Genomic DNA, 15,593 nt, shown 5'->3' on the forward strand with positions numbered 1-15,593 from the left:
TATGTTTTCCAATGACCTATTAACCTAAATTAAAAGTTAAATACACATTACCTTACCAACAATGATATAACTTCAAGGCTGAGAAAAAGCACTAATCACAAAGAATTTCAATTAAACATTAATCTAGCAGTCCAAAGAGAAGAAATGTTACTGATGAGAGAAGTCCTAATCCTAAATAATATAGCTATGCATCTGTTTAAAAGACTAATATACCCTTAGCTTCATCAAAACACTTGTTAAAAAAATTATACATATCTACTTTGTTCAAGAAGTAATATGAAACTTGAAATAATTCCTATTTAAAAAATAAGTGACTCCTAAAAAGGTTCATAGCATCTCACTGACAAAGCAAAAATATTACATTGAAATGGTTCATCTATTTTGGTCTCTAGTTATTAAAAAAGAAAAAAAAGCCACTGATAATTCATTATAATAATTCTATAAACAACTGGAAACATTATCAGGAAAAAAAATTTTGTCAATGAAAAAAAATCACTGATTCAATGAGCATTTGATCATTTTATTAACAAAATATAAGCAAGAATTACATCCCTCTCTGGTGAAACTTCTCAAATAATTTTAAGTGGAGGGCCTTGAGATGTATCAATTATAAAACATGTTAAAATGAAAAAATTTTTTTAAATGTACAAATACAAACCAGTACTTTATACAAGAATTCTTATAAAGTTCGTTAATGTAGAAAATAATTTGTTTCAACTGAATATAAGGCATGTTCAGTTTCTGTAATTTTGTAGAACTATTTTTTTTGCTTTGTTGGAGACTTTTCTCTTCGCCAGTCCTGATGTTTGTTTGATTCTCTGGATTGTTTAGAGTATCTGCTAGATTTTTCCCATCGCCTTTCGGCACCATTCTGATACCTATCTTCATCACTTCTAGAACCTGAATGTTTTCTATTCTTTTCTCTTGACTTTGATCTATCTTTTCTTATAACATTTTCACAGTCTTTATTTCGGTGTCTGTGCTCATTTTCAGAAAAAGAGTTTCTTCTCTCTCCTCTCTTCTTTTTGGGATCACCATACTTATTTTCCAAATCTGTGTGTGCTTCTTGGTCTCTGTCATTCATGATTCTACTGTAACTATTTCGTTCAGAAGGAACACCTCTGTCTGAAGTGTACTTTGTTATGGGATCTCTCCAATTTGGATCCCTTGAATTTTTATCTTTATGTTTTTCTGACCTTCTTTCTCTTTCAGTCCGTGTTTCCCGATGCCTTTGCTCTGGCCTTCTTTCTTCTTGTTTCCTATCATGGCTCTGTTGTTTCCTGATCAATTTATCTACTTCCTTACTTCTGGTGTTTCCTTGTCCCTTCTTTCTTCTATCTTTATCTGCATATGTAAAAGAAATCATTAGCTTTTATTTTAATCTTTAATTTAATAATTTAACAATTACATTTATTAATCCACTGTAGGTTTATTAATTCAGACAAACTGGATGCAAAACTAAATTGAATGGAAAGTCTTACAACGGGATATTTTACAAGATGAGTAATTTTTAAGAATATGTATCTTATCACCAAAGTACTGTTTTGATCCTTAGACTCAAAGCTATAAACAGAAACTTTAAATAAACTATAGCAAATGTAAAATTTTTTATAAAGTGACTAACAGGTACATTTCCACTTACAAATTTTATTCAAAAACAGAAATTCCAGCCCTGTGCATTATGTCATATGGAATAGTAATCAGATCTGACATGTTAATAAAAACACAGTGAGCACACATGTGAGCAACATCACTCCTAAAGCTGGGGAAGTGGGGTTACTGTGTTTAATAGCATGAATATGTATTTTTCAAATAAGAACCTCTTCCTACAAAAACAATAGTTCTGCTCTCCAGTGCTATCAGAGAAGCAGTATCTACACCAGGAAGACAAGCTTGTTAAGACATATAATCATAGGGGTGCCTGGGTGGCTCAGTGGATTGAGCTGCTGCCTTAGGCTCAGGTCATAAACTCAGGGTCCTGGGATCAAGCCCCACATCGGGCTCTCTGCTCAGTGGGGAGCCTGCTTCCCCTCCTCTCTCTGCCTGCCTCTCTGCCTACTTGTGATCTCTCTCTTTGTCAAATAAATAAATAAAATCTTAAAAAAAAAAAAAAGACATATAATCATAGGCCTTATCTTGATTTCTGAGAAAACTCTTTTGAAATGGCTGAGAACAATTCAATCTTACTGATACAATCACAAATATAAATATTAAATAATCACAGTGAAATTTTAAGCTATAAAACAAATTTAATCAGTTTATCTGTGTTATTTCCTTTGCGTACATAAATCAAAGGTGCTGAGAAGACTAAAAGTTCTGTCAAATTCATACATATACAGAAAAAAAATATGGTAGAAAACTGCCTACCTTCGTCCTGTCTCCACCTAAATCTCACTGTACCAACCTGTATTTCTTCTGCCAAATGCCTACCCTTGGCATAGTCCATTGGTTTGCCAATAAGGATTTATTTCTCTGGTTCCTACCAAGCAGCTCAGCTGAGCTGCAGCTACCCAAGCAGAAACCATCTGGATGTGTGCTAAATCAACGTCTCTGTCCCTACTATTCACCACTCTCAGGACGGTGCTGACATAAAACCCTGAGCCCTACCATAGTAGGCAACCAACCCACTGTTGGGTGTTTGCTTTATAATTTTCTAATTTTGGGACAGTTCCTATTGCTTTTATGCTACTTAATATTTTACTAATAAAACAGAAAACTCTCTACTGAAATTGTATGATGAGGCAAATTTATTTCGAATCAGCAAGATTCCTTACTGCAGCAATTCAAGCTGTGTTATCATCTGTTCTCAAAACAGATATCATGAAATAACAAATTCTTTAGAATTAAGAGGTGAATATTAAATGAACAATGTTAACGTATTTTAATTCAAGAATAAGACTTCCTGTGGGCAAATGCAATCTTGCTCTAATAATATAAAATACTGAGAGTCCCACAATTCTGGCTGCCACACACACTCTTTTAAGTGCAATAAGCCAGAGAACAAAAGTATAAAGATCAACCTTCCAACTACTTTATCCTGCCACTAAATATGCATTAAAAAGTAAGAAATGATATGCATTTTGGCCAATAAGACTATCTCTCATTCAGACTAAGATACTGTGATGGAAGAAAACAGAGTTGATCCTGGGGAAAACGAAACAGACTTTCTCAGAAAATGGCACATTTAAAAAAATCCTTTACTACTGTATTTCTACTTCTAGGAAGGATGGAAAAAGCTGTGGAAGGCCAGTGCCCCTCCTGAAAACAACTAGAAACGCCAGATAAAAATTTAAAATCTTCTGCTTGAAGGCACTAAAGATCTTGAACAGCCTGAGATATTACAAAGAAAGGCAGTGCTCAAAAAAAAAAAAAAAAAAAAAACAAAACGACAGGATAGTGTATGTTGAAAGAACAGAGGGTCAACTTCAAGGAGTCCTAACTGCCAAAGCTGAAATGACCTGAACAACAAAATAAATTATAGTAATGGATTTTAACTAATTCAGATAAATACCCAAGAGTCCACACTGATAAAATGTAAAGTTAACAAATAAGTGGGGGTGGGGGAGAGGGATAATTCTTTCTTGCAGAAGAAATTCAATCACTAAATGCAGAAGAAAAAGACAAATGGAAAAATCACATTCGGCAAACACCACAGTAGTTCAGTATTGCAGACAAGAGATCCAAAGATGGATGCTAAAATTAAAGAGCGAAAGGTAGAGGAGAAAGAGAAGATTTGCATAGTATCAAATTATCTCCCTACAAGACATTAATTTATAGAGAAAAGGAGTTTCTGTCCTTTTCTGCTCAAAAGAAATTGAGCAGATATCTCTTTAACCAAGTGATCAAAGTTAATGTCACCAATAAGACATATCAATATTATGAACTCCAAGATAAGATGCATTAAGAATACATTATTTCTATGGTATTCTGTCCAAAAATGCATAACCTCATTCTAATCATGTAAAAACATCAGACAGATATCCGAGTTGAGGGACCAATTCTAAAATATAAGTGACCAGAGGACTTCAAAAGTCGCAGAGCCATTAAAGCCAAGAAAAGCCTGAGAGGAATAGGTTATAGAGGACTAAGAAGAAACTCAGTTCAATCCAAGTAGGAACCTGGAATAAGAAAAAGGACATTAATGGAAAAACTGGTGAAATTCAAGTAAGAATATGTTTAATGTATTGTTACAAGTTAATTTCCTGGCTTCGGTAATGGAACTCTGGTTACATACAATACTAACACTAGGAAAAGTTGAGTGAAGGCTATATGGGAATTTTCTGTACTATTTGCAACTTTCTTTTAAGTTGATTAAGGGCCAGCATTCTAGAGAGGGCGGAACCATGGAGAAGTAAGCTGACATTCTACAGCCACTTTCTCCCTATGAGCATCTGCTGATCCAGGGTTATTGCTGAGGGACAGAGAGACCAACAGAGCTCTGGCAGCTGCACAGGCTGGGAGAGACAAGAATGGAATGGAACTAGCTATTTGCAATACATACATGTGACAAAAGATACATATCCAGAAAACCTAAAGAACAACAAATTTATAGAAGAGACAACTTCATAAAACAACAGAAAGAGGGGAAAGGTAGCAAAAGATTTGAAAAGACATTCACAAAAAGGAAAATACCCAAATGACCAATAACATTATAAAATAGTGTTAAACTTCATTAATGATCAAGAAAATGCAAATTAAAACCACAATGCAATACCATTACATATCTACCAGAACAGTTAAAATGAAGAAGATATCCAACCAAAGTGCTGAGAGGATGGGAGCTACTGGAACTCTCAAACATGGCTGATGGGGGTGTAAACTGAAATACTGACTTGCCAAGCTGGCAGTAACTACTAGAGCTAAATATATACACAACCTACAACCCAGTGATTCCCAGGACAAACCCAACGGAAATGCACATGTACATATATGTGCATTTACATATATGTACATACCTACCGAGTATGAATAAGGATATTCATAGGAATATTATTTATATATCTCAATTGCTTCTGAGTAAAAGGGATGTTAAATAGACTGTAGCCTAGTCATACAGTGGAAAACTATACAGCAATAAGATTGAAGGAACTATAACTAAATGCAGTATTACAGATGAATCTCACAAAATTGTGAAAGAAAAGCCAGACACAAAGAAGTTCACAAAACACAGTTATAAAGTTAAAAACAGGCACAATGAATTACAGAATTACAAATAAGAGTAGTAGCTGCCCTGAGGCAGTGGATGGGAGGAGCGGCAGTAGCTAGTAACTCTGGTAATGGGTAGCTAGCATGTGGATGTGTTCTCTTCATGAACATTTACACTTACGATGTGTGCAATGAACGCATGGCATTTATCAGTAGCTAACATGACCTCACTACAGTAAAAAACTCTTTAAAAATTTTTTTAAAAAATAGAACTACTAGAAAAGCTATAAACTGGACTATAGGCACTATGAATGAATGGCATTTTAGTCGTCACTCAAACAAGTATTTGCAATGAAATATCTTCATTTCTATGAAGAGGATTCCAATAGGTAATACTAGCATTATAAATGATGCAATTCACTACAGGCTCCAGCAGGGACAGATGATCATTTATATTATTAATTGTGGCTTTTAAACAACTGAACTCTAAAATAATTAAGCAATCAAATTATTTTCTTCCCTTGCTGTAAACGTCACCAGCAATATACTTGTTAGCAAAGAGCCCAATCCATTAGAAGTGAGTTTCCATACCTGAGGCAGAGCTCTGACTACTGCTGGATGAAGACCCACTGTCTTCGCTGGAAGACTCTGAACTACTGTCACTGCTGTCCGAGTCAGAGGCAGAGGAGGCCGACTCTGAAGAGGAGGACGCGGAAGAGGAAGAGGAAGGGGATTTATTTGCCTCAACATCTGGTTTCTGCGCCACAATGACCTTCGGTGTATTTTTGAGATGCTCACGCAATTCATCCCTAATTAAAGATATAATCTCTGTTAGTTTCTGCTTTGAAGGCACCTATGAGATAATTTTATAATTAAAATTAAATTATAATTAAAATTTTGAAAACTATCCTTACGTTAAACCTCCAAGACCTATCGAAGTAAAGAAGTTGATGGCAAACCGAGTGTTTCTTGGATTATCTCGGGGTAATAACCCTTCAAAAAATGGCTGTAGGGTTCTAAAACAAGAAAAGAAAATAAACAAAAGAGAACACATTGCTTAAAGATAAAAAGGCAAATTTCTTATATAATCATTTTTCAGTTTTTCTATGTATTTTTAAATTGGTAAATGAAATACAATTAAGTAAGAGATTTATATAATTTATTAGATTAGGCTACATGCTATTTAAATGAAATAAGTAGGGTCAAGTAAAAATTTACTAAACTTACAACAAAGGAGGTTTTTCTTAAAAAAGATTTATTTATTTGAGAGAGAGCCTAAGCACACGGTAGTGCAGGGTGTGGGGCCTGAGGGAGAGAGGGAAAAAGAATCTCAAGCACACTCCTCAAGGAGTGCGGAGCTCAACACCGGGCTTGATCTCACAACCCTGAGATCATGACCCGAGTGGAAACCAAGAGTTGGATGCTTAACTGACTGAGCCACCCAGGCGCTCCACAGAAGTTTTTAAAAACTTTTTTATACATCACACATGCATACATATTGTATAACATACACAATCACACACACACATACACATAGTCTGTGAATGTATACAATAAAGTAAAAACAGATCTCTGTTGTATATATATACACACACATGCACACACAGCACTGTACACAGCACTGGGGGATGGGAAAAAACAGTCAACAAAAGGGCGAAATCATGGATGAAGACTGCATACAATCATTAATTTCCAGGGATGGGAACAATACAAGGTGGTCTGGACATGTTGTTCTGAGTGCCACACTGAATGACTAACCAGCAGGGTCAAGACAAACTGTTAACACAGAAAAAAGTGACATACAGGAAAAATAATTAAGAGTTTTGCTGGACAGACCAAAAGAGAGGATTTCTAGCTCTGGAAATGGAGGTAAGGAAGCATGAACAAGCTGAGCAATGTTGGTGAAGTCTAAGGAGAGGTGAAGTAGACAGGGACCGGTAAGGTTAGTCTATGAAACCAAGAGGAGATAGGGACTAGCCCAGAGAGGGCATGTTGAAGCCAGAATGGAAACTGTGGCAAAGAGGAGAGGTAGATTGAAGAGTAGAGACCATGAAGAGTGAGGCAGAATGAAAAGAAAGTGAGGAGCCACAGTGAGCAAGTGGCCAACTGCATTAGTAAGGCCAGAAAGTCCGGGGGCAGGAAGATTGAGAAAAAGTACTTGACTTGGCAGGCAGTCACTAAGAAATCTGAAAGGATGATTCAGCAGTGTGAATGAAGTAGAAGTCAACAGTAATCTGAATAAATTGGAAATAAGAAAGCTGGTGTAGGGATTACATGATAGTCCTGGAACAAGATTCTCATTCAGTGTAATAATTTGAACAACTACATGACTGAGTCATCTAAATACATTTATTTATTTATTTTTTTAATAATTACCATTGATAACAAAAATTAATTAATTTTCTAAGGTTCAAAATTTGGGTTAAAAATGAAAATAAAGGGGCGGCTGGGTGGCTCAGTGGGTTAAAGCCTCTGCCTTCAGCTCAGGTCATGATCCCAGAGTCCTGGGATCGAGCCCCGCATAGGGTACTCTGCTCAGCAGGAAGCCTTCTTCCTCCTCTCTCTCTGCCTACTTGTGATCTCTGTCTGTCAAATAAATAAATAAAATCATAAGAAAAAAAAGAAAATAAGACTGTAAGTAATACTCATTAGAAAACTCCAGTGAACATGCAAAATAATTGTGTGTTCTAACTAAATTAAAAGAGGCACTGATTCTGTGTTTACTCTCCTGCAACTAAAATCCAACATTAAAAACCGCATATTGGGGGCGCCTGGGTGGCTCAGTGGGTTGAGCCTCTGCCTTCAGCTCAGGTCGTGATCTCAGGGTCCTGGGATCGAGTCCCGTATTGGGCTCTCTGCTCAGCAGGGAACCTGCTTCCTCCTCTCTCTCTGCCTGCCTCTCTGCCTGTTTGTGATCTCTCTCTGCCAAATAAATAAAAATCTTTAAAACAAAACAAAACAAAACAAAAAAACCCCGCATGTTGTCCTGTGCTACAGAACATGAGATTCAGAGTAGTAATTAATGGAAGAAGAAAGACCTAGGGGCTTAACTCTTGTTTTTACAACCAAGTGTGGATTTAGGTTGCTACAATGGGAGGAAGATTCCTGAGGACAGTAAGAATAAAACATGCATAATGATAAACTTACTCATCCTTTAATCTTGCATTAAGTTTAGGAAGACCCATATATTCACACAGTTCTTGGAAAAATATTTTAACAAAAATTCTACTGGATGATGTAGTGGTTTCTTCACTTAGCTTTATACATTCAAGAACCTGAAAATTAAAAGACAATTTTATTTTGTTCTAAAGATAAGACAAAATGACCAACACTTATAACTTTAAGCATCTCTAAAGAATTATCTGTATCTTTCTTTGTCCTAGTAAGTATTATTTCTTGGCAAAGTTTAAGACTATCTCTCTATGCTAATTTTCATAATGCTAAGACACTACAGAAATAGAGTTCATTCTTTCTTGAGTAATGTGCTTTTATATTCTGCTGTAAGTATATAATGCTGAAGCAAAGATTACTAGCTCCTAAAACTCACTCATCAAAATGTGGATATATATAGGGGTTTGGGGCAAAATGCCACTTAATGCATTAGGCTACAGTTTTGAATAGTACATATACAGTAAGGGTAAAGACAGGAAGAGTGATGGTTTGTTCTGAATACCAAGATTAAGCCTTAAAAACTGAAGCCACAGAGATGTTTTAGGACAAATAAAACTAAAAGTAATCTCCAGTTTCTATGTTCCAGGAACTCATTTGCTTCGATTGTTTAAAACCTTGATTTCATTTTCATTCCCAGAGGGGAAAAAAGTAGTAAAAATATTATTATAATCAGGCTCCTAGGCCAGCTTACAAAATACCTATTAATGCAGCTAGACATACTTAGTCCTTACAATATTACAAGAATCTACCTAACGTTTATAAGGTCACTTTGCTGCCTCATTCTACTATCAGGTTGTGGTATAGTACAATGTGATCCTCTTCTTTCTTTCTTTCCTCTTGGATGTAATTTCTTTCTTTCAACTTCACTTTTCTTATAACCTATCACTTGTTATTTTGTACTGGCGCTATGGGCATATCTTACCTTATGTATTTCTTATATGGTATGCTCCTTTAAAGCAGAGATCATATATAGTTCACTCTGGATGCCCAGTATCTCTCTCAAGTGACTGGGCACAGAGCTGGTAACTAAATGAATGGCTGTTGGATGAACAGCATTTGTACAATAAATTCCAGCATCACGAATGTATTTTAAATTCCAATCCAGTATTTATTTGTGTATCAAGGATATCTTATCTTGTTCTAAAGAACTGACTACATGATGCATGGACCATAAAGCTATTCGTGTACATGGGTATGAGTATATATGCACGTGTGCACACACAGAGAAGAGGAAAATCTCTATTTTCCCCTGAAAAGACCATTAGCCATCACTACTAAAAAACACTATTAAAAAGGGCTGTTAAAATCATCACAGGTGGTATTTCTTACACTCACGTTATTTACCTAACTTCTCAATCCCACATTGTATGAATATAACCTCAAAAATAGCCATTACGATAAAAGTTTGCTATACATTTCATTTTAAAGTACATTTCCTACATAGGAAAACTATGGTTATATTATACTTAATACCTATTCGAGAATAATGCGATGAGGAAGGAAGAATAAATATCGGTTCATCTACTTACACTCCATGGAAGTGAATCAGTGTATAAAAGGTGAGCAAACATCTTGGCAACATTTCTCAATTTGTTTGTTTCCAAGCGATGGATGGTATCATATTGTTCTTTGAATATACTTTCAAAGGATTCCATGTATTCTTTTTTTAGCATGCAAAATCGCTAATAAATAAAAAAACTGAAGGTCAGTAGCACTAAAAACTGACTCTCAATACCATTACGAGCATATTAGATCCTTCTAAATTTATTGAATCAAAAATTAGTAAATATTTTGCATATAATATCATTCAATCTTTTTGTGCTATATGATGGAATGCTTAAAAAAGAAGGTAATGTATATCATCCCTATTTACCTGGGATTTATACACTAAAACAAAATTATACAAGTAGCTTATCATAGACACATACATTTATATACTATGCAAATATATTTCTCTGTGGGTAGAGTTTAGATTTAAAAACTTATTTTAGCTCATGCTCTATTTGTGTTGCCTGAACATGTACTTGACTTCAGAAAATGCTTTGACATTTTGAAAAGGCAACATTTAATTGTCCTCTTTGGGAAACTGTTACAAAGCATATAGAATTTCAAAAAGTTCTGGAAGAGTCATAAGCAATGTTAATAAGGCACAGCAAAATGAAGTAGGAAAGGAGGAAACTACAGAGGATGGGAAACCCGAGGGAAGAGCAACAAGCTCTTAGCGAAGACTTGCTCTTATATTAGACAAGACCAAAAAGCAGACACGTTAATTCACAATATTCATGTTATGGATTCCCCTAGTGATTCTACTAAATTCCAACAAGAAAAATGAGGCTGTAACTCACCCCAGCTAATAAGCCAAAAAATTTCTCATATGTCCTTTGTTGGGCACAACAGTCAAGTATCATGTTGCAGAGTTCTTTCTATTTGGAAAAAAAATTGCATTAGTGATTCATAAAACAATGAATCCATGCTGTATGATAATTTATCAATATGATAGAGACAGTTTGAATTTTTAAATAAGGGTTTAAATACACAAAACTTCCAAAGCTTTGTGAGCTTAAGTTATCAGGACAAAATTAAGAAATTCAATCTATGTCAAACCTGTATAGTTTTTCAAAGCCTTCAGCCTGGCTGACAGTTTCCATAGTCATCCATGCTAATTAGATTGATTAGAAAATTGTAAATTTATATTAAGTATGAACCACCTTAAGATATCTACTATATGAAACAGATATACCATGAAGAGACTACTGAATAGACTATATTCTAAAAAGAGTCTACACAAAATCTTTAAAAATACAGCTCATCCATATGCCACCTAATAATTCAGTTATATACCTTTAAACTCAATTATTAAGGAATATATTTAATTAGTATGGAAAAGGTAGAACATGAGTCCTCATAGAAGCATAAATAAGCATAGTTACAACATTAACTTAAATGATACTCTGGTTAATAAAAGGTCTTTTTAAAAGAACAAAGGAAATAAACACCTCTGTGGCTGGATTTTCTAGCCTCAAAATAAATGTTACACATTTATATTAAGTATGAACCATTGATAAATCTATACAAATAGATCAAATCATTCCATAACTACTGGCGTAATATACAATCTAATCAGCTATTTTTGTGCCTTGACAACTCCTGTGCAAAAATTCTGTTGAGCTAATAAATGCAAGAGTTAATCCAGGACCAGAAATACCATCATCACAAATGATTTATAATTTTAAAATACTGTAATGAAGTATGTGTTGATTATATCAATTTCAGAGACAAAGAAACTCAGACAACATGGACATCTCAATGGAGACAAAATTTAAAAAGGCCTAAATTCATTCTTTGACCACAGCTGTAGAATTGACTAAGTATATATTTTTCTACAAAACATTTACCAAAAAGTTAAAAATTATTCTTTTTCCAAATATAGTAACTGCAATGTATTTGTGTTCTATAAATGGAAAATATAAATATAATATTTATTATATAAAATATAATATATACCCTTTCAGTTCATTTTTACTTCTATTTAATTTCACCTGAGTATTTTCAATTAGCAATTTTGACATTTTGTCATATTTAACAATGTGAGATGCAACCTAAGTAAATATGTAAATATATTTTCTTTTCTTTTATTTATTTGAGACAGAGATATAGGGAGAGACAGCATGAGCAGGGGGAGAGACAGTAGGAGAGGGAGGAGCAGATTCCCTGCTGAGCCAAAAGCTCAATGTGGGGCTCAATCCCACAACGCTGGGATCATGACCTGAGCGGAAGGCAGACGCTTAACCATCTAAGCTACCCAGGCACCGTACTGTAACTATTTTTAAAACTTAGGTCTATCTATATTTACTGCATATATCCATGTGCAAGAGGGAGGAAAAGGGTCCTAAAGAAGCACAGAACAAATACTCTAGAACTGTGCTGTCTTAGCATGCTAGCCCCTAGCTAATTAATTAAATGCCATTATATAAAATTAAAATTTTCATTCTTTTGTCATCCTAGCCACATTTTCAGTACTCAAAAATCACATGTGACCAGTGGCTACCATACTAGACAGTGTAGAACACAAACATTTTCATCATTGCAAAAGTTCTATTGGATAGCGCTGTTCTGGAAGTTGATAATCTTCTTATAAAACAATCTACTTAAAAGGCCTTAATTCACAATTTGAAGTTGTTTTCAGATATCATTACATTACTAAATTATTATTTTTTTATGATTAATCACAAGTCACCTCAATTAAAGAAAATGCTTATTAATGCATAAGTTCTGAAAAAATGTACTATGTCAAAATTAATATAGTACTAAAAAGTTAAAATGAGGTTTTCTGAGTTCTGCCACATTATGTTAATTTGATGTATTAAAATGCATTTTCAACTCTTTCTACTAACATTGTATTTTACAATCACATAACAGTTAATCAGGTTTTAAACAATATAACATGGTAATATGCTGAGAGCATTGCTAAATAAGCCAATGCTACTTGCAAAACAAATTACTTTCTTCCCTAGACTAAATGCAATTATAAGAGTTATTCCCTGTGGCTTACAATAATTAAATATTTTAACATTTTAATTAAATATTACAGCAATTTTAGGAGAGTCTTTTGAGTGAATGAAAATAGATGCACTAAGACATTCTTCCAAATGCTATCAAAATATGTTGAGGTTAGTTCTAGAACAACTACCCTCTGAATTAATATTAATAAAACTTAAAATGACTTAATTATACTCCTCTAATAATGTGACAAGATCATATAGTAATTTCAGTTTCAATTATAATTTTAAAGGTTAATTCACTAATTTATTTCCTTTCAAAAGTGAACAAATCAAGTGCACCCAGGATACAAATAGGTACACTGTTACTAATATACTAATAAACAAACTTTAATAAGAGGGGGAAAAAGAACTTTTTAAATTTGAAAAGAATAATTTCTTCTCAAAATTACATACCATGTCATTTCAAGAAGAAATTTATAATCTAGAAAAAGATTGGTAAACTTTTTCAAAGGCCAGAGAGTAAATACTTCAGAAGTTAGAGGCCATAAAGTGCCTATTGCAACCAGTCAATTCTGTTGTCATAAGGTGAAAACAACTATACACAATATACCAATCAATGGGCATGGCTGTATTCCAATAAAATTTTGTTTACAAAAATGGATAGTGGGCCTGGGCCACCGTCTGCCAATCCCCGTAACAGATCATATTAAGAGCCTTAAGACAAAGCACTTACACCTAACGGTAACAGCTCAGATAGTCAAAATCGTTTAGAAATAGAAACAGCCTAGAGTTGATATATTCACTCTAGCATCTCTGCTGGGTCCACCGTGTGTAAACCAGGGTGTGAAAAACAAAACCCCCAAAACCTTGGCTCAATGGAGATGGGCAGGGAACAATCTAAATAAAAATGCAATTAGAAAAAACATCCAAGATAATCTACTCAATCCAGTCTTTATCATTTTTGGCATTAGGGTTCTATGATACTTTGAACAGTGAAGTATATTCTAAATTGTAAGATTATGAGTCCATGGACTAAGGGGGGGGCTAACATTACTGGATTATTGAATCCCTGGTATCCTGTAGAGTCTGACATGTAGTATATGCTGAATATATTTTGTTGCATTAATGAATGAAAAAAATGACAGTCTTCTATATCCAATTTAAGTGATATAACAACATGTATGGTGATCAGTATAATTTCTATCACAAAAGATGCTTTAGTACAGTAAGTAGAGTAAGTAGATAGAGATAGAGTACAGTAAGTATATAGAGTAGGCAATTCATTAAGGAACAAATTTCCTATTGTATTTTAAGCTACCATTTGATTTACGGGCAACCACTCAAAATTTTCTGTAAAGTGCAATGGATCAAAGAGACTTCCTCCTTTTCCTACATCCCGTTTAAGCAGCCCATTTAATTCACTGCAATGAGGAGCATTAATGAAGCACCCCAGAACTAATTTTTAAGTTATTTTAAAATTTTAGAATATCTACATTAAAAAATGAATATTCAATACTGAGTTATTATTTCAATTCATAAAACCTATATTAACAGTCTTAAACATTTTTATAAACAATATTATTGTGACTTACTGTTTGGCTTTCAGGGAACTCCATTTTCAGCAATTTGTGTGCACATTCTTCAAAATCTAAACTGTAGAGACAAAGTGGTCACAACAGTTAGGTTAAAAACTTGCTCTTTCATAAATAAGGATCTTACTTCAACAATTGTTTAAAATAACTTTTTAACTATAACTTCACAGTACTGCATCGTGTCTGTAGAAAAGACATAGCTCTTAAATCTACAAAGAATGGAGTACTGAGACGTACTACAACATGGATGAACTCTGATTTACGTGAAGTGAAAAAGTCAGAAATAAAAGGCCACATAAAGTATGATTCCACTTATTTAAGATGTCCAGAATGGGCAAATACATAGACAGAAAATAAACAAATTTTTATGATGTTGCTAAATATTTCCACTTATCTCTGACCCAAGACAGGAAGAGGGAAGAGATATTCCAGAGCCCAGCCTGACATCTAGTACTTAATCACCACCTTTACAAGTTATCTTGATTCATACCCAACCACAGTGCTTCTACATTTTCAAAAACTAAGTATAAAAATAGTAAATAATCAAAATCACTTACAAGGAAAAAAAATTTGCTTTTATACAACATTCATTAAGTTTCATTAAAAATATTTCCAATATACTTAAGAGAATTACCAAATTTAATGTACGCTCAATACATGAATAATGCTAATGTATTTGTACTTTGGGTAGAATGTTCAAATCTTCATTCTTTTGATATCAGCAGTATGAAATAAATAGTCACTGAAATAGAATGACTATGAGTTTAGTTTTATGGTTCATCTAATTCCTCAGCTTCTGATACTGAGTTTCTGTAAGCATAACAGAGTAATAACCCAGGATGGTACAATGTAAAGGAATTAAAAAAAAAAAAAAAAAAACTAAAATGAAGAAAGAAATATATCAGAAAGCATTTCTGCAACAGGTAATATTAAACAATATCGGGCACTAAGATTAAAATATTAAACTATAATCGATAAACTTCAACAATACAGCAATATTACCAAAAAGTATTTTGAAAGATGTGACACTTTCCTAGATTTGATTTAAAAACAGAATTAGTATGCAGGAAAAAACGCTGCAAAATCTGAAAAATGAGTCAATTAATTAAGAAAAATACTTTATAACTTTCTGCTTATCTAATAAGTACCAGTGAGAAAAAGTTAGCTGTATGGCAGTCTATTC

General features: G+C 33.9%; 1 protein-coding gene across 1 annotated transcript in view; it reads right to left on the bottom strand.

Moving 5' to 3' along the window:
• Positions 1-499: 499 nt before the first annotated feature.
• The window catches only part of CWC22 (CWC22 spliceosome associated protein homolog), a 59,386-nt gene continuing 44,292 nt past the window's right edge, over positions 500-15,593 (bottom strand). The window contains exons 14-20 of the mRNA XM_044242463.1: positions 14,411-14,471; positions 10,662-10,739; positions 9,846-9,998; positions 8,293-8,420; positions 6,060-6,161; positions 5,737-5,954; positions 500-1,344 (exon numbers count right to left, since the gene is read on the bottom strand). Of these exons, the coding sequence (XP_044098398.1) occupies positions 758-1,344; positions 5,737-5,954; positions 6,060-6,161; positions 8,293-8,420; positions 9,846-9,998; positions 10,662-10,739; positions 14,411-14,471 (1,327 nt within the window). The 3' untranslated portion in view covers positions 500-757. The remainder of the gene's footprint in view (positions 1,345-5,736; positions 5,955-6,059; positions 6,162-8,292; positions 8,421-9,845; positions 9,999-10,661; positions 10,740-14,410; positions 14,472-15,593) is intronic.

This window comes from Neovison vison, chromosome 3 (assembly GCF_020171115.1).
Source record: "Neovison vison isolate M4711 chromosome 3, ASM_NN_V1, whole genome shotgun sequence".
Lineage (NCBI taxonomy): Eukaryota > Metazoa > Chordata > Mammalia > Carnivora > Mustelidae > Neogale > Neogale vison.